Consider the following 27,495-nt stretch of genomic DNA (forward strand, 5'->3'; position numbering starts at 1 on the left):
TAAATGCCTTTGGAAAGAATTAACCAGCATGTTTCTGAGCGTCAGTTATTCCTAGTGGAGTCAGAAGAGGGCTTGAGGATGGACTTTTGCTTTGCCCGTGAGGCCAGGCACAGGCACTCCTAAGCATGGTTCCCTTGCTCCCCTATTTTATTTGTAGAACTGCAACCAAGAGCAAATAACACCACCCCCCACCATGTTACAAAGGCCTGGTAGACCCTCCTCCAACTTTTTCACCTTTTCCTTTCAAAAAAGAAGGGAAGGATGAATGTGATTTGGTATTCAAGTTTGATTGTATATCAGCAAAAATATATATATATTGGGCCTGTCTCTAAAACTTCTAGTTATGTCTCTTTTAGAGAAGATTTTAGCCTAAAATACAACAAATGTCCTAACTGCCACCATGCACAATTGACCCTAAAATGAGTCTTCCTCATTGAGCAACATTTAATTGAAGCCAGGATGACAAGTTGGCAAACACGTTCTGTAAAGGGCGCATATTTTAGGCTTTGTAGGCCACAGACTGGATGACCCGTTTCTCCACGTCTTCCACCATTCTTGAGGTCTTCTCAGCTCAGTTTGTATTCATAAATCCCAAGCAGGTAAAAGAAGTTATCATTTCCTCCCTTGACCTAGATATTACTCTTTTTAAAAATTTTTTATTATTTTTTTTTTTGGCCGCTCTGTGCTGCATGTGGGATCTTAGTTCCCCAACCTGGGATCAAACCCGTGCCCCCTGCAGTGAAAGCACGGAGTCTTAACCACTGGACCACCAGGAAAGTCCTAGATTTTACTCTTAAATTAATCCAAAGATCTCACTGGTCTTTTGGCAGCTGTTTAGTTTCAGATCTTTCCCTAGTAAATATCCCTTCCCCATAATGCTTTATTCAAACAGGTGATTTTTGAGACCCAAAGTGAGAGTCATGTATTTATTATATATATATTCCTGTTCAATAAGTTTTAATAGACTCAACCCATTGCTCCAGCTTATTTTATTGGAATACCTTAAAATACCAATTTTGCTTCATGTTAGTTGCAGTTGGGTGAGAATACTTTTTGCAACTTCTATCCAAATCATTTATAAAAATGTGACCAAGACAGAGCCTCATGAAAACCTCCCACTAGCTGTTTACAACTTTATGTATTATAGGATTCCATGAGAGAAGTGTGCACTCTAAGTCAAAAAAATTTTTGATTTCTCACTTGGTATTAAGGCTTACGTGTGGCAACGGTTTTCTTGGTGTGGTAATGCAGCTTTGAGTGTAAGTGAATTTAGACATTTAACCCCAGATCCTTCATCAGTTGGTGAACAGAAATTGAGCCAATAGTGTTAGATTTGCTGCTGCTGTAGCCAGTCTTGTCAGGTAAGGGCAGGAGTTCACTGATCCAGGTGCCGACCAGGGCCGCCACGGCAATGGCTGCATTGGTGGGATGCCTGTAATAGCACAGCTCACTTCCTCGAATTGTCTCTTGTGATTCTGGAATCTCAATCGTTGGGCCATGTTTAGAATTCTTAATTGTTTTCAGGTCAAGTCTAATCTTTGGGTTCTAGATCTAAAAATAATTTTCTTCCCTGCTGGATTTTCTTGCCTATTGGTGTCCCTAGAGCCTGGGCAAAGCCTTCACAGCTGCAGCGAAGCCAGTTGCCCTCTGGGTAACAGCCTAAAGGAAACATTGCTGAGCCATCCTGGGGCTCTCCCAAGGTGTTGTAGAAGGCAAAACTTATGGGGATGTCATTTGTAGGCTGGGCATACCTAGAACATTTCCTAATAAGCCAGGAAGCATGATTTATTAATTACTTGCCATTCTAACTAGCCAGAAGCTTCACTGAGGGCAAAGGGTCCACGTGGAAGAATCTGCTTTTTGCCACCTAAAGAGGCTCCCTAGGTAGTTGGGGAGCTGTCACACCTCATGAATGTCTGGGTCTGGCCCCCTGCAAGGCTCATGAAGGACAATAGCATCTTGGCTTCATCGGAACTGAGAGCTCTGAAGGATAGAGATGAACAGGATCATGCACAGTGGAGACTCAAGGGAGCAAGGGAAAGCATGCTGGCTGTGGGCTGACTTCAGGTTTACGTTGACTGGGGAGCCACTGACCATTTTCAGTCCTTCTCCACTTCTAGACTGCCTTAGACATGTCTTTAATGCTTTTTAAAAATGTTGTCCCCTCTAGTCATCATGCTCCTCGCAGGAAAAGCTGCACCAGTTGCCCTTCCAGCCTACAGCCGATGAGCTGCACTTTCTGACGAAGCATTTCAGCACAGAGAGTGTACCCGATGAAGAAGGACGGCAGTCCCCGGCCCTGCGGCCCCGCTCCCGCAGCCTCAGGTGAGGGTGCTCTCCACCCACTGCCCTGGTGCCCATGGAGTTCAGCTTGTCTGCACAGCCTAGGAGTCAACAAACTTATTCCATAAAGGGCAAGGTAGTAAATAATTCACACTTTGTAGGCCATATCGTCTCTGGCAGCTACTTACTCTGCTGTTGTGCAGAGTCATCCACAGACATTATGTAAACTTTATTTATAAAAGCAGCCAGCGGGCCAGATGTGGCCTGCGGGCTGTAGTTTGCCAACCCCTGGCGTAGCACATAGGCACAGCTCAAATGAGTCAAGTGCCGTGAAGCTCAAGCCCTTTGGTATTGGGTACAGCTCAACTCACCATCACAAGAGGTGCCTGAAGATGCTGCCAAGGGGTCCCTCTTTTTCCCTTTGAAAGTAGTTGGCAGTAGAAATGTACTTTGGACTCCATTCAGTAAAAGGAGAGTAATAGTGTCATCCATTCTGATGGTTACCTGGCTGCAGAACCCAGAGGCCCAGCATATATAAACTAGGCCAATTAAAAAAGTTGCTTCTGAGGACACTTGTGGCTGACTCGGGGAAGAAGCCCATTGCAGAAGCAGAACTAAATGCCCATCTAAATCTGTCTCATTTCCCTGAATCACCTGGGCTCGTCAAACCAAACAAACCTTAACAGCTGATTTATCTGTGTACTCCATAGATTAAATCAGCTCTTCTCTTTGGCATTAGGTGGTAAATCTGTGCCAGAATTCCAGGTTAAGGGAGAGGGTGGAGAATAAAATGATCATGGCTTTAAGTGATCGAGCTCAGATTTCCAGGGTCCCTGGGAAATAAGTTGGTTCACATGTTCAGGGTGGAGGCCCAGAGGAGCAGTGCCTTCCAGAAAGACTCCCCTCAGGTCATGTTGGCACTGCAAGTGCCAGTGAGCTGAGCCAGACCACAAAGACTGGTTCAAGTTCAGATTGGTGAGAAAAATGACTGGGACTGCAGTGCAAAGGGTCAGACATACAAATGAGGGAGTGTGAAGTGTGGAGCCCAGTGTGTTTCTTTGTCTCATACAGAGGAACGTCTGAATCTTGGTGCTCTTCACACTCCACACAGAGATGGGCACCTTTTAGGCCATTTGAGACTGAGAGGACTACAGTACCTGTGGGAAATCCCTGAGGATTACTCTTAAAAAGCTGGGTAATGTGCATTAATGTAGCAGGCAGACCACGGCCTACTGTAGGGAGGAAAGGCAGAAAAGAACGGTTCTGAATATAGCTCAGCTGGGATCACATGTCGGGCACCAAACTGGGCAGGACCCAAATAGCCATTCAGTTGTATGGCTCAAACTCTGAATCCTTTAAGAGGATGTAATCACACATGGGCCAAAGGGGAAGATTTAGATGACCCAGGTTTATAATTCACTACGGGCTAGCTGGACTGGCCTCATTCATCCCCCAGGTGAGAGCTAAGTTAGCCCCATTGGATGCAGCTTGTTTAGAAAAGATACAGGTATACACTGTCTTCCTTTGGTTGTTTTGGTGGTGGTTTGATTTGATTTGATTCCTAGAACATGCTGGGGTATGCCCAACCCCACTGGCCAAAGCAAAGAAGACCCAGAGAGTCCTGTTCTGGAGGAAGTGATCCTAGAAGAACCACCAGTGGCCTCAAGAGTGGTCTCCTCCTGTCTAGGCCTTTTCAGGCCCTGGCAGAAGTCTTTGTGAAGGCCAGGCCTCTTACAGGAAGGTAGTCTAGCTCCAGATGGCACACTTTTGAGCTGAACAGTGCTGGCAGCTCCAGGAATAAGAAAGGCTCTGGAACTCAGCACTCCTTAAGGTGGGAGTGTGTGGGTGCTGCAGACAGTGGGTGGGCACGGGCTCTGGGAATGGGCATCTTTCTCCTTGAAGGTTCCCTGGCACTAAAGTAACACAGTTGTTTCCTTCTTATTTAGTCCTGGACGGTCACCAGTTTCCTTTGACAGTGAAATAATAATGATGAATCATGTGTACAAGGAAAGATTCCCCAAGGTAAGGATCCAGTTTAAAGGAGACTGGTAATGCCTCTGAGGATGCCACCTCCAGCCAGCCCCAGTGGGAAGACTGGGGGTGGGGGAGTCGCCAGAGGCAATCTGGAAGGAGATCAGGGAGGCGCCAGGAGGAGGAGGACACAAGCATGAGGGCTTTCAGACTGCTGGCGAAGAGGAAGGCAGCAGAGGACTTTGAGTTTGGGGATCGTACTTGCAGAGCCTCTAATTTCTCCACTCCCCAGAGAAATGGGTATCCAGAGGGAAATGTCGAAAACATATCCCACTGTATATTAGTGGGAAGGAAAGAGCAGAGACCTTGTTTCTGACCGTGCACATCAGGATCCATGAGTCGGGGTCTCCCAGAAGGAGATTTGCCCTCTGAGAGCACCTTCACTTAATGCAGATTTCTAAAGCAGCACTCCCATTACCAAGCACAAACAGAGCTACGCTGGAAATTTCCTCTGGCAGGAAGTTGTCCAGAGAGAGCAGTAAGGTGGGAGACAGCTCAGAGTTGCTATTCACATTTGGACTTGTGTTTTCAAGCAGGGAAATGCTGAGGGAGGAAGGTAGGTTACTGTCCTGAGATGGTTGAGAAATGATCTTCACAACTGCAGTTTGACTGTAAACCTCCTTGTATGTGGAACAAGGGCCTTGTTTTCCATTTGCATTTCTTTTGAACACCACATGCCTAAACACTCTGACCTGGCTTTCTAATGATAGCCCCTGTTCCTGTAGAACACAGCCAGTTCTGTCCGAGAGAGGATCAGGGCCTGACGGAGACTCCCTCTCCATGACAACAGCGAGAATGGGGTCTTCAAGCCTCTTTCTTCATCCTCCATCCAGACCCCCAGCTCTACCTGTTCATCTGTATCTAGGGTCTGCGATGTGTGGTTCCCTGCTCCTCCGAGAGTGTCCTTTTTCGAGCCTTGAGTAGTCTCCTGGGCACACACGGGTGGCTTAGGGAAAAAGTGCGAAGCCCTTGTGCTTTCCCTCTTGACATTCACAGTGAAGCAGAGCAGTGAGGAGGAGCTCAGACTCTGGAACCAGGCCGACTGGGTTCAAGTTGGCTTCTACCATTTATTAGCCTCATGACCCTGGGCAGATTATTTAACTTCTCTGAGCTTCATTTGCCTCATCTGTAATCTGAGATAATAAGAGTATCTATCTCATAGGGAGTTTGTGAAGATTAGTGAACATTAAACTTTTCTAACTGTGCCCAGGACATAGTTAGCGCTCAGTAAGTGTTAGCTGTTATTTCTTTGCTGCCCTGTGGTCTGCACTTTCTAGCCTTCAAATGGGCACTGGAGAGTAAGAGCAAGGAAGAGGGGCAGAATGAACAGCTAGGAAATCATTCAGTTGTGCCTTGCTTCTTCATAAAAAAGTTTGGGTGTGTATAGTGTTTAGAAATGCACCTCGCGTGTTTCCTCCTCCTCTTCCTCCTTGTGTATTAGGTGTTGTATTGTTATCCTAGCATTGCACATTTGTATGTAAGATGAACTCATGTTAGAAAAAGCATGTTAAGATTCCTTCCATTCCCTCTTCTCTTTCACCTCCCCTCCTCTCCCTCTCTCCCTACCACACCGCTACACCATAAATATGTGTGTGTGTGTGTGTGTATATATATATATATATGTGTATATATATATATATATATATATATATATATATATATATACACACACACATATATATACATATACAAACACCCACTTAAACACACACTGAAAATCAGAAATCACCACCTGGTGGCAAAGGAAAGAAAGCCAAGCCCTAGATAGGCAGCTAGGAACTTGTTAGCTGATGTACATTTGTTGTTTTGACATTCCTGTGCAGTTAGGTCCCCAAGAGGCTTCTGAGCCAGACCTCATGCTGCTCTGCTGGGGATCCAGGTCCGTGAGCAGGCAGGTTCACACCTTCAATAAACACTCTCTGAACATCTGCTTAGCTCAGTTGGGCCCTAAGTTCAAGTAAGAGGATCCTGAGATAAATCAGACTCCCACTGACTTGAAGAAGTTCCCAGTCTGGAGAAAGATTTAGAAACCAGGAGTGTCCACACACCAAGTTTATACAGTTGGGAGGTCCAGTGGAAGCAGAGAGGAAAGGAAACCCTAGTTTTCCTGGAGGAATCAAAGACTTCCCAGAGGAAAGATGATGCTTGAACTGAGATTAGAAGGAGTAGTAGGAGTTTGCCAGGCAGGCTTGGCAGGTGAAAAAGCTACACACAGGGAACAGCATAAATGGACAGAGGCATGAGATAGCATGATAAAGGAACAACAGAACCTCAGTGTCCTTAGAGCAAGAGAATGTGCCGTTCAAGGAGTGGGGAGGTGGACAAGGCCAGGTGAGAGAGGGCCTTGACTGTCATGTTTTGACTTGACTTGACGGTGACCTTTCACGTCTCCAGTCATCAGGTTCCCCAAATGCAACATCAGGAAACCAGGATCACAGAGCCCATCCTTAGGCTCTGACAAGGCCTTTCAGGCTTAGCTCCGGCCGAGCTGGATCAGAAGGAAAGAGTCACTTGTCCTGCTTTGATTTGCAGGCCACCGCACAAATGGAAGAGCATCTAGCAGAGTTCATTTCCTCCAACACTCCAGACAACGTGTTGCCCTTGGCAGACGGAACCTTGAGCTTTATCCATCATCAGGTGATTGAGATGGCCCGAGACTGCCTGGATAAATCTCGGAGTGGCCTCATTACCTCACACTACTTCTATGAACTTCAAGAGAATTTAGAGAAGCTTCTGCAAGATGTGAGTGTCCTTGTTCTGCAACTCTGGTGAATCCGTATAGTAGTGGGTTTTAGTCCCAAGCTAAGATGAAGGCAGTCATGGTGTTCCCAGCCTGCTTGCCACCTCCCTGCTGGTATGCGGGACCCACCCCACATGTGCTGCTGCTGCTGGGCTTTGGTTCTTCCTCAGTCCCCTGCATTTCTCCGAGAAGCCTGTTCGGTGTCAGAACTCAGTGCTGTGATTCCTTTCCTTTTCTAATACCAATTACTCTTCCCGAGGCTCCAACGTTGGTAGTGTTCATAAATATTTGCCTAGGAGATTTGTAACCCAGAGCCAAAAAGAGGCCCTAGTGGCTGTAGTGGGCTCTCTTTTGGTAAACATACTGGTGTAAGCAGAACCTTGAGACTGCTTCTCCTCAGTCGAGGAAAAACAGACCCGAGGACTGCACTATGGGTTTATCCGTTTGCTGATATTCTGTTTGTGTAGCAGAAGTTCTCCAGTGGGGACTGATGTGTTTAGAGACCTGATCCTCCCCAGTGTAAAAAGTCTCTGGGCAAAGTAATCCAGAGACCATTGAGTTCTTCTCGCTGCTTCGTGCTCCGCTCTTCGCTTTCCTCTCTGCCTCTCCGATAGGGTGATCGGACGCCTTCCCACTCAGACTACAGTTGCCCATATCACACCATTAGTACAGCTTAGGGGAGAGGAGATGTGCTGTCTCCTCGGGGCTCTTCATGTCACTAGAATATTTCCCAGTCCAGACCCCTGTTACCTCCAGACATGTGCCTTCATGCTTTTGTAGGACCAGCTGAGCTGAGAGCCCAGGCTAATGGGCTCAAACGACTCCGGTGTGTTAGTCCAGAAATTAGGAGCAAGAAGTTGTTTGTTTTTTAATTTAGGAAACAGTTGAATCTAGAGAAAGGATGACTAAAGATGGTCACAATTATTGCTGTCAAATAATGGGAGTTTTATCATATGTAATATGTGGCAGCTTCTCTATCCCCTAAAAGGCATACTAGCCCAGTGGACAAGAGTTACAGTGAGAAAGGTTTTGATTTAATAGATGAAAAAGTTCTTCCTTCTACAAAAATGTCTTTTTCTGATTTCAAAAGTAATACTTAAATTTAAACATTGCAGAAACATGAGTTTAAAAAGCTGAAGTCCCATGAAACATCACTGGTGCCTGTTTGTTTCTGTTCAAGAATAACTTTCTAACAGTTCTCCAACAATACGTAGGAATCAGGGATTGAGGCATCAGATAAATCAACTAGAGTGACTTCCAGGGTTGCTTGTACATCTAAGATGGATCTTCTGAAATGCTCAAGTCAGAGCTTTGCCCAAAACCTTCAGGCATTTCCCAGATGCGTTGCCCCTGGCAGTGGGAAGAGCACTGAACATGGAGCCAGTGCATTCATATGTTCTCTCATTTGCTAGGCCCTGGGAATGCAGAGAAGAAGTTCAGTGCCAGTTCTGGCTCAAGGAATTTGCTGTTGACTGGGGTTTACAGACCCATCAATATGTATTACAGTAAAAATAATAGCTGTCATTTATTGAAGTATACTGTATGCCAGACACCACACTGAGTGCTCTATATGAATTATCTCACTTTTGTTTATTATAGTAAGTGCGATTGATGAGCACTAAACAGAGATCAGTTCTGAGCACAGAGGAGGATGTGCTGACTCTGCATGGAGAGTTCAGGAAAAGCTGAGTCTCGATGAGTAGGTAGGAGTTCACTGGATCTAGAAAGCAGTATAAACAACCTTTCAGAGGTGTGGAGGAACTTGGTTCATTTCAGGAATTGCAGGTAAAGTAGTTTGGCATGACTAGAGTGAAGGATGTCTGCAGGGAAACCCTGGTAGATGAATTTGCTAGGCACTACATTGTCTAATTTAATCTTCATAACAACATTGTAAGGAAGGTATTATTATTATTCTCTAAATATGCAGATGAGGAAACCAAACCTTAAAAGGGCCAAGTTAGCCCAAGGTAACTCATTTCTGAGTAGCAGAGCTAGCACCCAAACCCAGGTTACTTATTCCAGAGCCTAAGATCGTACACTTTCAAATACTTAGTCAATAAGCATTGACATCTGCTATATAAGAGGCACCTGTGCTAGGCGACACAGCCTCTCTACTCACAAGGCCCTACAACGTACCTGTAGAGACAGACAATTAATTATAAAACAACATGCTAGTACCATGTGCTGCGAGCAAACAGCTAGGAAAACATAGAAAAAGTAGCCGTTACTTCTTGTTCTTCGTGTGTGTGTGTCTGTGTGTGTGTGTGTGTGTCTGTGTGTGTGGGCAGGGGACTTAGATGAGGCTTCACAAAGTTGATATTTGAGCTGCGTGTTAAAAGAATGAACAAGATTTCATCAAGTGCCCAGCCTCTCTTTTCATTGCATAACCAGTTTTTTTTAATGGTCTTCATTTGCTTGTATTTCTTTCCTTACAACCTGTTCACTATTCAGTCTCTTGCCTTCTACTTTCCCTTCCCATTATTCCACTGAAACATTTCAGGCAAAAGTCACCAGAGAACTAACTGGCCGGTTGCCAAATGCTGTGACCTCTCTCAGTCCTCACCTTCCTTCACTGTCTACAGAGGTTTCCACAGTGAATACCTCTCTTTGATCTTTTCTCCCCCCCCCAGTTGTCATGACACTGTTCTCTCCAGTCTTGTGGTCTTGCTGCTCCTTCACAAGTTTTCTTAAATGCTGGTGTTTCGAGGGGCACCTTCCTGAGCATCCGTGCTCCTCATTCTCCTTTCTTCACTCTCTGATCGGCCCTGTCAGCTCCTGTGTCTTCAGTTGTCATCCATCTGCTAAAGGGCCTTTGATCCCCACTGTTCTTCTGAGCTCCGGCTCAGTGGCCCCAGCTGCTGATTGGATTCCTCCACTGTACTTTCCACATCGGTTAGTATTCTTCGTTGCAAGTGGTAGAGAACCAACTCAGAGCAGTTTATGCAGGAAAGGGAAACTAATTATAAAGATTGAAAGGGTGTCTTAGAGAATTGAAGAATGCAACCAGGCCTTAAAAAGGGACCAGAACCAGAAACGAGAGCCTGTGGAAAGCCCAGGAACCATTCGTCTTCCTTCTCTCAGCTCTGTTTCTCTCTCTTTGGTAGGTATGGTCATCCTTTTCACCCAAGAGCGAATTATACAGTTCTGTCATGCTGATATTAATGGTTGTCGTTCCACCCATTTTTAAGTTGCTAGGGGGAAAAAAAATGTAAAAGAAAAAGCGGGGTTGGGGGGACTTCACTGGTAGTCCAGTGGTTAAGACTCCGTGCTCCCAGTGCAGGGGGCATGGGTTCAATCCCTGGTCAGGGAACAAAGATCTTGCATGCTGCATGGTACGGCCAAAAATTAAAAAAAAATTTTTAAAAGTAAGTTCCTAGGAAAGTAGTCCACCCTGGTCAGCTATCGGAGGTGGGAGGGAAAGTGCAGCCACACCATACAAATGTGGCTCCAGGAGTCAGAGCAGTTTCCAAGAAGAGAGAGTCTCTGGGGCTGAGCCAATGCCTACGAAAGTATCTAGTATAGGTACCTCAAACTTTCCAAGTCCAAAGCAGAACTTTTGCACCTACCTGCTTTCTCTTTAAAACCAAAGGGAATATGTTCTCTACCTATCCTCACCTAAACTGTATTTTTTTATACTGTCTATTTCATTTATGGGTTCAGTGGAATTTCCCTAAAATTGTCATTGTACTTCCCATCTGTTCCTGCCTCTTCCACCCCTCAGGGCTGCTCTGAGGTGGCCCAGTCTGTCCATTTCCCTCCATTCTTACTGCCTTGGCTTATTACGCCTTTTTCATCTGCATTGTTGCAGTAGCCTGCTGGTAGGTTTCCCTGCTTTTAGGCTTGCCCTCCTTGGTGCACCATCCACACTACAGCCAAAGAGATCTCTCTCAAATCCCTTCTGGTCACATCACTCTCCTGCTTTGAGAGGTCTTTCTATTCCTTACAGTCTGTCTGTGGTGGAAAGTGAGCATCAGTGAAGGCTCCACTGGGAGTTACCCCTTGAGCTGGGGTCTGGAGGGTAAGTGAAGCCTGCTGGATGGAGCAGCAGGTAAAGCTGCGTGTCTTTGTGACATTCCTCGGCGTCATGTAGTGTTCCTCAGCTCATGTGGTTCCTGGTGAGCAGCCTGTCCCCCCTCATCACGGCCCACTGGCCCTCTCTAAGGTCTTCACTTTGCAGCACTCTCTGTACTACAAAGTGCTTCTCCCCAGAGTAGGCTCTGCCCAGCCCAGTCCTGCTTCACTCAGCCATGTTGGGCCGGTGGATTGCTTAAGTATCCTTTGTCTTCTCTACAGGCTCATGAGCGCTCAGAGAGTTCAGAAGTGGCTTTTGTGATGCAGCTGGTGAAAAAGCTGATGATTGTCATTGCCCGTCCTGCTCGTCTCCTGGAATGCCTGGTGAGTGGGCTCTCGGGAGGTTGGGGGGGTGGGTGGCTGGAGGGGAGGGAACGGGCGCTGTAGAGGAAGTATTCTGCTAACAGCAGAACTGTGGGGGTACCCACTGCCATTTCTGCTGCTGAAATCCTTGTTTAAATATGACACGCAAGCAAGTCCCTGTGAGGAAAAGTGGATGCTCCTGAGAAGTGTGGCAGGGAGGGGTGCTCGTCTGCCCAACCCACGCTGAGCAGGCCCCAGGTCAATGGGGACCCTGGGGGTGAGGAGCACAGGCCAGTTTCGTTTGCACAAGTTGAGTCCACCCTTCATTTGATCATTCAGTGACACTACTGAGTACCTGCGTCGTTCTAGACGCTGGAGATACAGGCGCAAGTAAAGCAGAGTCCCTGATCCTACAATGCCTCCTCTGCAGTAGAGTTAGATTTCGTCTTTTAGTGCCTTAGGTATGAGGCGTGGAGACATGCAAATAATAATTATGATACTGGAAGAAGTTTGCAACCAAGGGACGTACAAGGTGCAACGGGGACATGGGGAAGGAAGTGCTCTAGTCCTCCTCGGGATGAACAGAGATAGACATTCAGTGAAGGCTCCCTGGGGAATGTGAAGCTTAGTCAGCTACTTGCAGGATAATTATGAGTTTGCCAGGGGAGAGCCATCAGAAAAGGCATTTGATGGAGTACAGGGTGTGTCTGAAGTGTTGGTGAGGGATAAACTGGGAGGTAGGCCACGACAGGACCATGGAGAGTGTTGGGTTCTTGGCTCCGGGGTTTGCATTTATCCTTAAGGCTACTTGGAGCCATCAGAAAGTTTAGGTAAGAATATGACATTGTCAGATTTACTTTTTTAAACTAATTTTATAGAGGTATAATTTACATACAATCAAATATATCCCATTTGAGTATACAGTTCAATGAGTTTTAACAAATATACACCTGTCTAATCACTGCCACATTAAGATGGAAAACATTTCCTCGCGTCTTAGAAAATTCCCTTGTGCTCCTTTGCAATCAGTCCCTTTCCCCTGCCCACCTTACCTCCCACTCCAGGCAACCACTTATCTGCTCTTTCACTATGGATAAGTTTGCCTTTTATACAGTTTCATATAAATTAAATCATATAGTATGTTCTGACTTCTTTCACTCAGCATAATTTTTTTTCACTCAGCATACATGTTATTGCATGTATCAGTAATTGGTTCCTATTTACTTCTGAGTAATACTCCATCAGATTTACTCATAAGAAAGATAACGCTGGCTGCAACATGGATAGTGAATTGGAAGAGAAGGCAGGATGAGCCAGGGACAGCCTTGCAGAGGCACTTAAAGCCGTTCATGTGACGGAGAGGAGCGCCCAGAACTAGGACAGTGGTGGGAGGACAGAGCAGAAGAGTTGGGTAGAGGCGGGTTTCTGAAGTAGACATTCTGACTAGACAGGGACTGAGGATGAAGAAGAAGGTAAAAGGACTTCCAGTCTGGGTTAGATTGTATCCACATAGGTAGTGGTAGAGTTCTCCAAACCCGTGAGACCAGAGGTAAAGAAAGCAGTGGAGGCTGGGGTCGTGGTGAACAGAGGCCTCTCCCTCAAGAACATGAAGTCCGTGGTTAAACAGGGGCTTGGAGTTAGGCCTGGGTTTGCGTGCTGATTTTCTCTTTCTTCCTACCTCTGTGGTCATGGTCAAGTCCGTGCATCTCTGTGAGCCTTGATTTCCTCACCAACACAGAGGTGTCTCCAGGGTTTAGCCCATACTGGCACTTAGTAGGCACTCAGTCAATGGGGCCTTCATTATTATGTGCTCCGGGCAGACAAGGACTTCTGTGCTGTGTCCACAAGGCTCTCCAGCCCCCAGCACACAGGGGTTTGCTCAGTAGATGTCTGAAGGCATGTGTGTGCACCGCCAGGGCTGTGAAGTGTGATTGAAGGTGTGCCAGGACTGCCCCTCTTCACTGGGTGTGGGAACACACCTGACAGTGCCGTGTCCGGCTGGCACAAGGCTTTGGACCAGGCGAATAGGCAGAGCTCTCTGGAAACCAAATGCTCTGGTTCTTATTGCTGTAAAGACAGCAAACGCTTAGGATGTCCAATCTGGAGGTGACCTGTAAGACAGCTTTGTCCCCATTGGTTCCTGAATCATGTTTCTTGGGATTCAGGGGTAGGGGTGTCCATCACAAAGAGGAAGTCTTCTTGTCATCCTACTCTGGGTATATGCCGTAAAACCAAAGAGACCAGCAGCCTGCTTTTGTAGCCCTCACCACTGACTACCTCTCTCCCCGGTACAGGAGTTTGACCCTGAAGAGTTCTACCACCTGTTAGAAGCAGCTGAGGGCCACGCCAGAGAGGGACAAGGGATTAAATGTGACATTCCCCGCTACATCGTTAGCCAACTGGGCCTCACACGGGATCCCCTAGAGGGTGAGCATGCGGCCTGGTGGCTGCACAGAGGCCACGCAGCCTACAAGCTCTAACAGCAGGGAAGCCACTTGGAGAAGAAGCTTAGTTGGACAGGGACACAGCACAGCATCAGAGGCCCGAGGGCTCTAGGAAAAGCTCTGTGTTCTCTGTCATAAAACAGCCCCTCCTTCAGGCTTGTCCACATCTGCCTTATATAACCCAAGCTGGATTGCCTTGGGCCCACCCGCGTTGGATTTAGAGCCTAAGATCAAAAGGTCATCAGCCTTTTGATCTTAGGCCACAATCACATTTTCAAAAATGGTCACCTCCTCTGCATGCTTGCCTCTCCTGCTGCCACCTCGCAAGTCCTCCTGTGTCTTTGGGGTGGTCCCAGCTCAGGGCTTCAGAAGGTAATGCCATGCTCTGGGCCTTCACACTGAGCCCCTCCTGAACCATGGGCTTCCAAATCCCTAGTCTCTAGTCATCCCACTCCTGCCTTCCCTGCTTCCCAGCCTCATCTGGCAAAGCAGAGTCTTGACCAGTAGGATGGGGGCCAGCTATCAGACAGCCCAGCTTTGGGCCCTGTTTTCAGGCATTGTCCCAAGTTTGAGGGAAGCTTTGTAGAATTTGCCAGGCCTTTTGAATGGCACTGGACTTCTAGAAATAGGGGTGGCAATATTATTTGACAAACAAGTCTAAAAGCTGTGACTGCACTAAGGATAGAGCCACAGGACCGCCTCCCAGCCTGTTGCAGGAAGCATTAATGCCTTCCCTGCATGCATCTGTCGTGTGATATGAATGGACTGCTGAGATGTCTTGACATTGCCACGCACACTTTTCTCTTGTGTCCTTGCTTTGTTTCTAGAAATGGCCCAGTTGAGCAGCTATGACAGTCCTGACACTCCAGAGACAGATGATTCAGTCGAGGTAAAGACCCTGAGCTCCTGCCTCAATCCTGGCCCCGGGGCCCTGTGAGGCAAAGGGCTGTGAATTCTCTCTAAGAGACTGTCTGAAGGAGGGATGGCGGAGTGGCCATCCACTTGTGTGGAGTAAGTGATGGCTTACACTGTCTGAGAGGTCATTCAGTTCCTGGGGAAGAATGGGCAGGAGGCCATGGCAGGGCTAAGAGCTGAGCAGGTGCTGGGGCCACAGCTTCCCCCCAAATGTGAGCTCTGAGAAGCATTCCTCGCTCCTGCCTTTTCCCATGTCTTCCAGGGCCGTGGGGCATCTCTGACATCTAAAAAGACACCCTCTGAAGAGGACTTCGAGACCATTAAGCTCATCAGCAATGGCGCCTATGGGTAAAGGCAGGGGTCAGGGTGTGGCCGGGACTGGAGCTAAGTCAGCCCTGGGGCTCTTCCTTCCGGAAGTGAAAGATGCCTAATCCTCTGAGCACCAGATGCCCCAGGATGGACCTGTCCCTCCCCGAAGCCTCCAGGAGAGGCAAGAGCCCAGTTTCCTCTGATATCTGAGTGTGGTTCCTTTCCAGGAAGATTCCCCTCTCCTCTTGGTGGCACTTCTCCTCTCACTGAGCTCTGAGGAGGGCTTGAGCTGTGTCCTCAGGACTTGGTATATCAGGAAATTGAAGAGCTCCCTGGGCAGGTGCTCAGATCCTTCTCATTGATAAGCACCCCCTGCTCCTTTGTTCTGTGCACTGATACCACCCAAGCTCGCGGTGGAGGAGAGCACAGCTCAGGGGCTGAGGGCTGTGGGGTACGGATGGGCTTTGTTTCCAGGGCCGTATTCCTGGTGCGGCACAAGTCCACCCGGCAGCGCTTTGCCGTGAAGAAGATCAACAAGCAGAACCTGATCCTACGGAACCAGATCCAGCAGGCCTTTGTGGAGCGTGACATACTGACTTTTGCTGAGAACCCCTTTGTGGTCAGCATGTTCTGCTCCTTTGAGACCAAGCGCCACCTGTGCATGGTGATGGAGTATGTTGAAGGTACTGGGGAAAAGGTGGCCTGGCTTGGGGGCCACGGCATAATCTGAGACAGCCCTGAGCAGGGACCAGCAGCTCGTGTAGGCGTGAAGTTTCAGGGCCCAGCTTCCCAACCTCTCTTTGGCCTTGGTTTCTGCCTTAGGATCTCAGAGACCATTTGGCCATGGTGGGCACAAGGTGTCGTGTCCCTCCCAGGGAGAGGCTACTGGAGCAGTAGCTGCCATGAGGCTGCCCATGTCAGGACAGGATGTATCAGCCCCACAGCTACAAAGCCTGCACAGCCTGGCAGACCTGCTGGCACCTGGCAGGAACAAAGCGGGTAGCAGGCCACCAAAGCCCAGGGTCAGATGCTGGGAGGATTGCATCTGGGCCCTCAGAGGAGAGGAAAGCCACTGCCCTTGTGGATGGTTTTTGAAGGGGATGCCCCTTAGGACCCCACAAAATGCTCTGGGGCTGGGTGTAGGAGAGCAGCAATGGGGCACAGCTCTGGAGGGGGGCAGCCGCTTTGCCAGTGGCCTTCCCTCTCCCTTCGTCAGGGCTGCACACAGCTTCCAAAGATATTTACTCAAAAACTAAAGGAGAGCCAACAGGAAGGAAATAAATGGACAAATGCTGAAGTCTCATCCTAAGATAACTTAGTCCTGTCCCAACAGTCAGCTTACAGGTCTAGAGCCTGGGTTCCTTCCCTCTTTGTCCTGAACAATGGCCTTGACAGCCACTGGCCGACTCGTCTTACCTCCTGCTCCCCTCCACACTCTCCCACCCATGCCAGCAGCAGAGGGGTTAGAATCACAGTCTCTGGCACCAGGGTATTCTGTGACACTATCTCCTCTGGGGCCTCTGAGACCATCTAGAGCAGGGCACTGGACCCATTCTTCATGGTGGCCTGGGCTTGTTGCAGGAGGAGACTGTGCCACTCTGCTGAAGAACATCGGGGCCCTGCCTGTGGATATGGTGCGCCTGTACTTTGCGGAAACTGTGCTAGCCCTGGAGTACTTACACAACTATGGCATCGTGCACCGTGACCTCAAGCCTGACAAGTATGCCCACTCTCCAAGTCCCTTGTTTAGGGTGTCCCTCTTGGGTCTCTAGATAAATGAACGCAGACACAGCATGTTTGAATCTATCCCAAATGGCTGCTAGGAAACACTGCTCATGTGGGTGCCCATCTAGGCTTGGTACTCTAGCCCCTGACTACCCCAAATGCAAAGAACATTGCCAGCAAGGTCTGGCAGGGGCACCGTAAGGCTTTGGTGGCATCAAAGAATCACTGAGGAGCTCCACTCAAGAAACCAAGCAGGAACAAAAGAATCCACACATGTAGTAGATGGCTAAGCAAGTGTCCTGACATTTACTGACACCTACTGTGTGCCAACACTGTATTCTAGTCCCTGGCCTGTAGAGCTTAAATCTAGTGTGGGTGGCAGAAATACCTTTGTATAGGCTGCTGCTTAGAAGGTATTAGTCAGGTGGGTCGAAGTGTGGAGCAGGTTTCTCAAGCTGGGGAGCGGGATTTGCAAAGGCACGCACAGGTGTGGGGACGGGTCCCGTTCAGGAACTACAAAGAGTACAGTATGGCTGAAGGTGAGATTGTTAGTTGGTCAGAGTAGTAAGAGAGGAAGCTAGAGAGAGGGGCAGGGATTGGATCATCAGGGGGCCTTTTGTTAAGTTTGGGTTTAATTTTAAAGGGTCCTAGAGAGTTTCTGAAGGGCCTGTTAACCACAGGGTGACAGAGCGTCACGCTCAGACTCTGATTTAGGTTTAGGAAGATCACTGCCCATGGAAAGAGGTGATGAGACCATGGCAGTAGTCTAGGCCCAAAACAACAGTGCCCGCACTGGAACAGAGTCAGGATGGAGAAGAGAGGGATAGTGTTGGGAAGTGGAAAGGAAATGATAAGGCTGGGGTGAGAGAGCAGGAGTCTGGGATATCTTCCAGATTTCCACCTTGGTGCTGGTGGTGGTAAGCCTCTGTAGTGGAAAGCATCTTTGACATTAGACAGACCTATGTTCATAGAGCTCGTTAACTCTCTGAACTCCAGGTCTGTTAATTAAACCTCTCTGAGCCTCGTGTTCCTCCTCTTGGGGATAATAATACCTACCTTTGTTGTGTTAGTTACTCTGTAAGACCTTTCATGAGCCAGAATATTTTGATAAATAATTGCTAAAGCACTTATCACAGAGCTCAGTAGGTAACAGAAACTACTGCTTTTCACTGAGAAGAGGACCAGTTAAGAGGCATGACCTTGTTTTGGACAGGTTGAGTTCATGTGCCTGTAGGACATCTGGGCAGTTTTTAGGCATGGAGCTCATGAAAGAAGTCAGGGCCAAAAAAAAAAAAAAAAAAAGTCAGGGCCAGAGATACAGATTTGGGAATAAAGGGGTAGTGGGGTGAAGCCTTTGGCACAGAATGGCTCAGGCAGAGTACGTGAAGAGGAAGAGACAGTTCTCTGTGAGATCTTACTTCTAGTTCCTCCCAACCAGCCCTCCTAAAACTAGCCGTGGATGTGGAACGAGATCGTTGTGCCCCTTTGCCCTCTCCCTGGCTCGGGGTATTGTGAGCCACTTAGGTCAGGAGAGGAGACTGGGAATGGCTGGAGCCTTAGGATGAGGCTGGTTGCTGGTGGAAGAAAGTCTGTTTCTCAGCTGGCTGATACTTGCCCTCAGCGTAGAATACGGCTGAGGGCAGTAAACAAAAGTGAACCGGGGGAATGGGCAGAAGGCTATTTGCTAGTTGCTTGTGCAGACTACAGTGCTCACACAACCAGAGCTATTTATTCTTTCACAGCTGCCTGTCTCCCTGATGAAGCTACCCTGCTTATGTCCCACAGTAGATGCCTGAGCGGGAAAATTGGGCATGTACTAAAACCAGCAATCTTGGAGGACCAGGAAGTAACTTCAAACTTTTGTTTCTCTGGTTTCCCAGCCTGCTGATCACATCCATGGGGCACATCAAGCTCACTGACTTTGGCCTTTCTAAAATCGGCCTCATGAGTCTGACCACAAACTTGTACGAGGGCCACATTGAAAAGGATACTCGGGAGTTCCTGGACAAGCAGGTAATAAGAAGGATGGTGAGACCTTGGGGGTTGAATCCAGGCCTCAGAGTAAGGACTGGAGGCCGCATGCTTACCTTGCAGCTAGATGTTGAGACTGAGAGCTCCTGTCTTTTCCACCTTTTGGTTCCAGGGAGCCATTGTGATAGGCAGCACATTTGGAAAATAAGGTGGCCCATGAGAATCACATGGATGTAAAATCCAAAATCATCTTCCGCCTCAGGGTTTGAAGAAGATAGGTCACATAACCATTGACACTCTCAGAGACTGATAAGAGGTCAGTCCTGAGACTTCCAGCCTCAGTAAAGAGCAAAGCTCTCCTGGCGCCTGTGTCCTTGGAACACAGCTCCAGGTTTCCACTGGGCTGCATCCTGAGAGTAGCCACGGGGCGTTTCCTGATTTGACATTACAGGTTGTGACTGTTCACAAGTCCCTGTAGGAGTCATATGACTGTAGTGTCTGTTCTTTGGAGGCTGGAGGGCAGAGACCAGTTGTGGGTACCACATGCCAAAACGGAGTGGTGGTTCCAGGCTAGAACTAGATGTTTCGGTGAATTAGGAAAATGCATAAACTCACCCCACCAACAGCTCCACCCCTGGTATGCTGGGGCTCCCATTACTCCTGCTCATTAACCAGAGTGAGCTGAGTCTTCATTCAGAGACTTGCTGCTCCAGAAGTGGGAGCACCCCAACCCCTCCAGCCGCCATGCCAAGGCACTGTCTCTGGTTGCTGAGCCAGCCTGGCTTCTTTGTGCCCAGGTATGCGGGACCCCAGAATACATTGCCCCTGAGGTGATCCTGCGTCAGGGCTATGGGAAACCAGTGGACTGGTGGGCCATGGGCATAATCCTGTATGAGTTCCTGGTGGGCTGCGTCCCTTTCTTCGGAGACACTCCAGAGGAGCTCTTTGGGCAAGTGATCAGTGGTAGGTACCATCCCCCTGGCCCACCAAGGGGACAGAATCTGGATCCACAGATATGACTTACGCATGCATCTGCGAGGCTTACGAGTTCTTGTTCTGTGTTCATGTGTGTGTGTTTGGTATGCTTGCCTCAGATAGGTGCACATGCAGACTCTGTGTGTCACCTAGTGCTTGTTCTGATTGTGTGCCTGGTCCCACATGAGTGCATGGGTGTACCTGTGTTGTGTCTGTGCATACCCCGTGAGTGTGAGTTCTGTGTGTGTGTGAGTGTACATGTGTCTGGAGTGTAAAGGCAGGGCGAGCTGGCGATCAGACCACTGCTTTGCAGTGGCCACCCTGGACCAAAGAACAAGCCATGGTCTAGGATGTGGGAGGCTCCCCTAGAAGGACAGGAACCTGTACAACTTAAAGGAAGTGGGTCCCAGGCAAGACTTTCAGGGCTCTGGGCTGGGCCCTTTATGTCTCCCCACACGTATCCTATCACAGGACCCTCTTCTCCATCTCCCCACTCTGCCCACAACTTCTGAGACTTCTCTAACCCACTCCTTTCCTTTCACACCCAATGACTCTTCAGATGAGATTGTGTGGCCCGAGGGGGATGATGCACTGCCACCGGACGCCCAGGATCTCACCTCAAAACTGCTCCACCAGAACCCTCTGGAGAGACTGGGTACAGGTGGGACAGGCCCCACTAACCTTTCTCAGCACTTGGAGGAGTAGGGCTGATTCCATATAACTGGGAGGTTCAGGCTTCAGGTGTGGGCGGTGCCCCTGGATCCTGAACCTCTGCCCTGCTCCCTGTGGGCGGAAGAGGAAGGTGCTGGAGCTGAGGCCTCCAGGCCCAGCCTTTCGAGGCCTAGGTTCTCACTGGACGTGCTGACCTGGACTCCACACAGCTCACCCCAGCCCCTTGCCCACGCCATCCCTGTCCGCAGGCAGTGCCTATGAGGTGAAGCAGCACCCGTTCTTTATCGGTCTGGACTGGACAGGACTTCTTCGTCAGAAGGCTGAATTTATTCCTCAGCTGGAGTCAGAGGATGATACCAGCTACTTTGACAGTAAGGCCACTGGTGGGACGGGGAGGAGCAGGGATCCTACCTGTGTGCCCAGAAACACCTGTGCACCGTGAACTTGGTATCAGGAGCAATTTCTCCAGGCCCTCCTGAGGTCTGATAGGGTTAAAGGAGGCCACCACCGTGGCCTCTGAAAGGCACTGTTCTGTGTGTCCCAGCCCGCTCAGAGCGATACCACCACATAGACTCAGAGGACGAGGAGGAAGTGAGTGAGGATGGCTACCTTGAGATTCGCCAGTTCTCTTCCTGCTCTCCAAGGTTCAGCAAGGTGCGACTGTGGTGGGCCCAGACTGGAGAACTGGGAGAAGAGGACCTATTGAGGGACATCCCTGGGGCACGCCTGGGGAGGAGGGGGATGGGCTATCTCTGGGAAAAGAGCGGGCAAGGCCTGGGCCTGCATGTGACAGATGCCTCTAGATCTACTCAGGGCCCTGACATATGAGATGCCAGGGTGCGGCCAGGTCAGACCAGTGGAGTAGCTGTTTCCTCAAATACTCATCTGGTATATATGGGGGAAGGAAGAGGAGAACTGGCTCGAATTCCTGGGCTTCAGGCACTGAGGATCCTTTTCGCTCCTTGGGAGGTGTGGTCGTTGGGCGTCCCGGCAGGTCTCCTGTGCCCACAGGTGTACAGCAGCATGGAGAGGCTCTCGCTGCTCGAGGAGCGCCGGATGCCTCCCCCCACCAAGCGCAGCCTGAGCGAGGAGAAGGAGGACCGCTCGGACAGCCTGGCGGGGCTGAGGGGCCGAGAGCGGAGCTGGGTGATCGGCTCCCCTGAGATGTGAGCACCCAGAGCTCGCCCAGGGGTGGGCGGCACAGCCATCGCTGGTGGTCATGGATGGTGGGGAGGCATGTGGTGTGGTGAGGGGCCTTCGAGAGGATGGCTCCTGGAGAGAGGTTCTGTGACATGAGCCCCAGAGGAAGCCTGGGCTGGAGGAGGGAGGCCGCCGGGGCCACCTCACCCTAGGCCTTGTGTCTCACAGATTACGGAAGCGGCTGTCAGTGTCTGAGTCATCCCACACGGAGAGCGACTCCAGCCCTCCCCTCACAGTGCGCCGCCACTGCTCGGGCCTCCTGGACGTGCCTCGCTTCCCTGAGGGCACTGAGGAGGCTGGCGGCCCCCCTAGGAGGCAGCAGCAGGAGGGTGCTTGGCTTCTGACACCCCCGTCTGGAGAGGGGGTATCCGGGCCTTCCCCTGAACGGCCAGCGGAACAGCGGCTGAAGCTGGATGAGGAGCCTCTTGGCCAGAGCAGCGCTTCCAGTCCAGGTGTGGCCCAGCGGGTGGCCAGAGGGCCTAGGCTGGGGATGCTGCAGGGGGCCAGGAGGGGAGGCTCTGCTGCACTGCAGGTCTCACTGGTCACTTGGTCCACAGCCATGGAGACTCGAGGAGGCCGTGGGACCCCACAGCTGGCTGAGGGAGCCACAGCCAAGGCCATCAGCGACCTGGCGGTGCGCAGGGCCCGCCACCGGCTGCTCTCTGGGGACTCTATAGAAAAGCGCACTGCTCGCCCCATCAACAAAGTGATCAAGTCCGCCTCAGCCACAGCCCTGTCCCTCCTCATTCCTGCGGGTGAGGCCCCCGGGGAGTGAAGATAAAACTCATAGGAAGGGCTTCCCTGGTGGCGCAGTGGTTGGGAGTCCGCCTGCCGATGCAGGGGACACGGGTTCGTATCCCGATCCGGGAAGATCCCACATGCCGCGGAGCGGCTGGGCCCGTGAGCCATGGCCACTGAGCCTGCGCGTCCGGAGCCTGTGCTCCGCAACGGGAGAGGCCACAACAGTGAGAGGCCCGCATAACGCAAAAAAAAAAAAAAAAAAAAAACTCATAGGAAGGGCCTTGGAACCCCTCTGTGGGCCCGTGGCTGGGGTGTGCACACAGCAGGTGTGTCTGTGTTCTGTGTGTCGAGGAGCAGGGATCCGAGAGGCTGTGTGTCACTGCGGCCCCTTTGTTAAGAGAGCAGGGGTCTCTGGAGGTGTGCGTTGGTCTGGGGGTGTGTGTGCGTGTTCCAGAAGGCAGATAGCACCGTGTAATGAGCGCAGGCTCTGAGGCAGAGGCTCATTCAGATCCTGGTTCCATCACTGAAGGACTCTTGATCTTGAAGAAGGTGCTTAATCCCTCTGAGCCTCAAGTTCCTCATCAAAAAATGTGGATATTAATGATGGTAACTCATAGGGTAATTGTGACGTTCAAGTATGTAAGAAGAGCTTCTATGGTCCCTAATGCATATAAGTAAGCACTCAGTAAATGCGAGCCCGTCACCTCCTGGGGTCTGCGAGGGTCTGGGCACACGAAGGCGCTTTGCTGCTCAGAGGTTGCGGGGAAGACATACCTGGCTGGGGGCAGGCTCTGTGACTAGAGCTGTGTGGGATCAACAGCCCAGACAGGGGCCGGGCTTGAGCATGGATGCACTAAGTCCCGGCTTCTCCTTCTCCAGAGCACCACACCTGCTCTCCACTGGCCAGCCCCATGTCCCCGCATTCCCAGTCATCCAACCCATCATCCAGGGACTCTTCTCCAAGCAGGGACTTCCTGCCAGCCCTCAGCAGCTCAAGGCCCCCCATCATCATCCACCGAGCCGGCAAGAAGTATGGCTTCACCCTGCGGGCCATCCGTGTCTACATGGGTGACTCAGACGTCTACACTGTGCATCACATGGTGTGGGTATGTCTGACCATCCAGACCTGTTGTCTCCCAACTTCATCACTCTTCTTCCTTCCCCTTACTAGGGCCTGTCTGTCCCTGCTTCTGTCCACGCCCACATTACCCTCAGGGGTCAAAGAGTGGGGAGTAGGGGTCACAGCTCCATGAGCAGAGCTAGGCCCCACCCTTCATGCTCAGGCTCCAGGCTGAGGACTGTTCTCTCCCCGGGACAGCACGTGGAGGACGGAGGTCCAGCCAGTGAGGCGGGGCTCCGTCAGGGGGACCTCATCACACACGTCAACGGGGAGCCTGTGCACGGGCTGGTGCATACAGAGGTGGTGGAGCTGATCCTGAAGGTCAGTGCTGGGTGTGCCGCCTGCTGCGGTCCCTGAATGAGTCCAGCCTTATGAGTCTGTGACTGGCCATGGGGGAGTGGGAGAGTTGGGCGCACACATACCTGACACTGAGGACAGATGCACATACACACGGAACTTGGGTGTGGACGTAGCAAAGGGTTTTCACTGGAAGGCGACATGCTCATTGACCAAGGCAGGGATCCGGCTGAGCTGTGGGTAGGACTGGAGGACAGGGCATGTGAGCCTCTTCTCTATCTTCCCCACCCCAAACCACTTGGGCTCCAGTGGAGCCATTTCCTAATCTGTGAAGAAGGAAGGTGGTCCCTGGCTCAGAACATGGTGATGCAGGGGCAGAAGCTCAAGCTGTGGGACAGCCGTACCCAGTGGGAGGGGCAGGGGCAGGGGCAGGAACACAGCCACGGCCTTAGCCTAGGCTCATGCTCTGATCCCCAGAGTGGAAACAAGGTGTCTATTTCAACAACTCCCCTGGAGAACACATCCATTAAAGTGGGGCCAGCTCGGAAGGACAGCTACAAGGCCAAGATGGCCCGAAGGAGCAAGCGGAGCCGGGGCAAGGACGGGCAAGAAAGGTGAGCCAGACTTAGCCCAGGGGATCTGCTCTCAGCCACCTAGGTGCTAGTGTGTGCTGGGGACCCTGGCCCTTGGCCCAGTGTGTGCTGTTCCCTGGGCACCAACTCAGACAGCCTCTGACCCCTGTCTCTGCAGCAGAAAAAGGAGCTCCCTGTTCCGGAAGATCACGAAGCAGGCATCCCTACTCCACACCAGCCGCAGCCTTTCTTCCCTTAACCGCTCTTTGTCATCAGGGGAGAGTGGGCCAGGCTCTCCCACACACAGCCACAGCCTTTCTCCCCGATCTCCCACTCAGGGCTACAGGGTGACCCCTGAAGCTGTGCATTCAGGTATGAAGGGCTGCTTGCAGAGACAGCCCCTGGGAGGTAGCAGAGTCCTGGGCCCTCTGTGCTTCCCACTCATCCCACTCTGAAGCTCTCATCCAACCCACCCCCTTAAGATCTGGCAGTCTTGGGGAGGAGGTGACAGAGGTGGAGGGTGACTTCATTTCTGTAGCCTGGGCTCTGGTTCACTGGTGGAGTAACCTTGATGATCCTGGGACATTCCAGGCCTAAGCCCTGTTTTGCCCCTCAGTCACTTCCAAGAGCTAACTGCTCTGCCTTTGTGTGTGTGTGTCTCTGTTTGTCTGTCTGTCTGTGTAAAGTGGGGGGAAATTCATCACAGAGCAGCTCCCCCAGCTCCAGCGTGCCCAGTTCTCCAGCCGGCTCTGGGCACACACGGCCCAGCTCCCTCCACGGTTTGGCGCCCAAGCTCCAACGCCAGTACCGCTCTCCACGGCGCAAGTCAGCAGGCAGCATCCCACTGTCACCACTGGCCCACACCCCTTCTCCGCCGCCAGCAGCTTCACCCCAGCGTTCCCCATCACCCCTGTCCGGCCACGGAGCCCAGGCCTTCCCTACCAAGCTTCACGTGTCGCCTCCCCTAGGCCGGCAACTCTCACGGCCCAGGAGTGCGGAGTCACCCCGCTCGCCACTACTTAAGAGGGTGCAGTCAGCTGAGAAACTGGCGGCTGCACTTGCTGCTTCCGAGAAGAAGCTAGCCACTTCTCGAAAACATAGTCTTGACCTGCCCTACCCTGAGCTAAAGAAGGAATTGCCACCCAGGGAAGTCAGCCCTCTGGAGGTAGTCGGGACCAGGAGTGTGCTGTCTGGTAAGGGGGCGCTGCCAGGGAAGGGGGTGCTGCAGGCTGCTCCCTCACGGGCCCTAGGAACCCTCCGCCAGGACCGGGCTGAACGGCGAGAGTCACTGCAGAAGCAGGAAGCCATCCGGGAGGTTGACTCTTCAGAAGATGACACTGATGAGGGGCCTGAGAACAGCCAAGGTGTACAGGAGCCAAGCTTGGTACCTAACCCAGAAGTGGGCCAGGATCCACTCCTCACAGGAGCAGGAGCAGGAGAGGGTGAGGAAGAGGACGCCTTCTTGCCCAGGGATCCCAGGAGCCAGGGCCCAGTGGTCCCAGGCCTATTGACAGGGGTCACACTGGGATCTCCCAGAACGGAAGGCCCTAGTGTCCCCCAGAAGAGGCTTGGGATCCTACAAGCCTTTGAAGAGGCTGCCAGCTCCTCGTCATCAGCTCCCAACCTGGGTAGGGCTGGACCCACAGACCCCATCCCCCCTGAAGGCTGCTGGAAGGCCCAGCACCTCCACACCCAGGCACTAACAGCACTTTGTCCGAGCTCTTCAGGACTCATCCCCGCCAGTTGCTCCACTGCCTCCACCTCCAGAGAGCTGGGCCTGTGGTCCTGGAAATTCATTGCTGAAGACCCTGACAGGGCATCCCCAACCAGAAAGGCAACAATGGAAGATGGGCTGGCCAGTTCCCAGGATTTGGAAACTACAACTCCAGTCCACCCTGCAAACTTGTCTCCCAGACAGGAGGGGAAGTCATGGCCACCCAGTGCCCCTGGGCTGGCCCATCTACCTTGTGAGGTTCCCAGCCAGAGCTGGCTATGGGAGCCTGAGTGTACACAAAGAGAGGAAGAGGAGCCAGCCCCGGGTATCACCAAAGTGCCTGATGCCTCAGGTGACAGGAGGCAGGACATTCCATGCAAAAGCTGCCCCCTCACCCAGGAGCCTGGGCCCAGCCTGCTCCAGAAGGGCCGAGACCCAGGGGACCCTCAGAAGCATCAGGACTTGGCATTGGCACCCAATGAGCTTTTAAAGCAAACATAGAGGTTGTTTGCCATTTCTTGCACTCAGTCCTGTGTAATACACACTCTTGGAAACTATCTTTATGTCTTTGGCTTTCTTCTTTCCTTCAGTCAATACAAACGTAACTTAAGGTCCTGTGTTGCTGCTGAGAATGTAGTGATGAATGAGACACTGTTGTGGGAGGGTGCCTAAGCCAGCTAGGCTTCCCAGAGACTAGGGCATCTGGGCTCAAACCTGGAGGACAGATGATAGGTAGTAGTTTGCTAGGTTAGAAGAGTGGGGATTAGTGTGAGAAAGAATGTCCAGACAAAGAGTACGGCACTTGGCATACACCTGGCATACTCAAAGAGCTGAAAGTAATTCAAACTGGAAATGGGTCTAGTGAGTTAGGCAAGGGCCATATCTAAGAGTCTTCTAGGAGTTTAGACTTTCTGTAGGAGATGGGGAACCAGAGAAGGCCATGTAGCAAGTAATATTCCTGCTTTATAGAGAAGGGAACTCAGGTTTTCAGACGTTTAACGTGAGCAAGATCATACAGCTCTGGGCAGGGCTAGGATTAGAATCTAGACTCTCTTGACTCTAGAACCCACATTTATCTCCTAATTTGGAGTGCTCTTAGTCAGTAAATGAGAAAAAGAGGTAGAGGGAGGTGAAGAGTTGAACTTGGGATATATTTAATTTGAGGTACTTGTGGGACATCCAGAAGTTTGGGTGCATAGGTCTGGAACTCAGTAGGGAAATCTAGACTGAAATTAGAAATCTGAGAGCCATCAATGTATCAGTAGTAATACACTAGCATTTAAGGCAAAGAAAGAAGACATCAAGGTAGAGTCATAAAATCCAAAAGTAAAGAGATTTTAAATGGAAGGAGAGCTTACTTGGTGAAATGCTGAGCGGCCAGGTGAAATAGAGAAACTGCCTTCCGTATTTAG

At 50.8% G+C, this 27,495-nt stretch overlaps 1 protein-coding gene across 7 annotated transcripts in view; it reads left to right on the plus strand.

Annotated features, from left to right (window-relative positions):
• MAST2 (microtubule associated serine/threonine kinase 2) overlaps nt 1-26,640 on the plus strand; it is a 204,045-nt gene extending 177,405 nt beyond the window's left edge. For 3 of the 7 annotated variants that reach the window (XM_032637973.1, XM_032638001.1, XM_032637983.1), the window contains 22 exons: nt 2,171-2,325; nt 4,230-4,305; nt 6,847-7,056; nt 11,348-11,449; nt 13,723-13,855; nt 14,700-14,761; nt 15,050-15,135; nt 15,571-15,779; nt 16,678-16,816; nt 18,702-18,834; nt 19,590-19,755; nt 20,327-20,428; nt 20,688-20,810; nt 20,984-21,093; nt 21,409-21,605; nt 21,808-22,091; nt 22,197-22,394; nt 23,260-23,486; nt 23,699-23,821; nt 24,275-24,411; nt 24,548-24,741; nt 25,056-26,640. In XM_032637973.1, coding sequence (XP_032493864.1) covers nt 2,171-2,325; nt 4,230-4,305; nt 6,847-7,056; nt 11,348-11,449; nt 13,723-13,855; nt 14,700-14,761; nt 15,050-15,135; nt 15,571-15,779; nt 16,678-16,816; nt 18,702-18,834; nt 19,590-19,755; nt 20,327-20,428; nt 20,688-20,810; nt 20,984-21,093; nt 21,409-21,605; nt 21,808-22,091; nt 22,197-22,394; nt 23,260-23,486; nt 23,699-23,821; nt 24,275-24,411; nt 24,548-24,741; nt 25,056-26,584 — 4,695 coding nt within the window. In that variant the 3' untranslated portion in view covers nt 26,585-26,640. Of the gene's footprint in view, nt 1-2,170; nt 2,326-3,459; nt 3,479-4,229; nt 4,306-6,846; nt 7,057-11,347; nt 11,450-13,722; nt 13,856-14,699; nt 14,762-15,049; nt 15,136-15,570; nt 15,780-16,677; nt 16,817-18,701; nt 18,835-19,589; nt 19,756-20,326; nt 20,429-20,687; nt 20,811-20,983; nt 21,094-21,408; nt 21,606-21,807; nt 22,092-22,196; nt 22,395-23,259; nt 23,487-23,698; nt 23,822-24,274; nt 24,412-24,547; nt 24,742-25,055 lie in introns of those variants that run through there. The other 4 variants (XM_032638020.1, XM_032638011.1, XM_032637990.1 and 1 more) reach the window with 3 other exon arrangements.
• The last annotated feature ends 855 nt before the right edge of the window (nt 26,641-27,495 follow it).

The sequence above is a fragment of the Phocoena sinus genome, chromosome 1, assembly GCF_008692025.1.
Source record: "Phocoena sinus isolate mPhoSin1 chromosome 1, mPhoSin1.pri, whole genome shotgun sequence".
Taxonomy (NCBI): Eukaryota; Metazoa; Chordata; class Mammalia; order Artiodactyla; family Phocoenidae; genus Phocoena; species Phocoena sinus.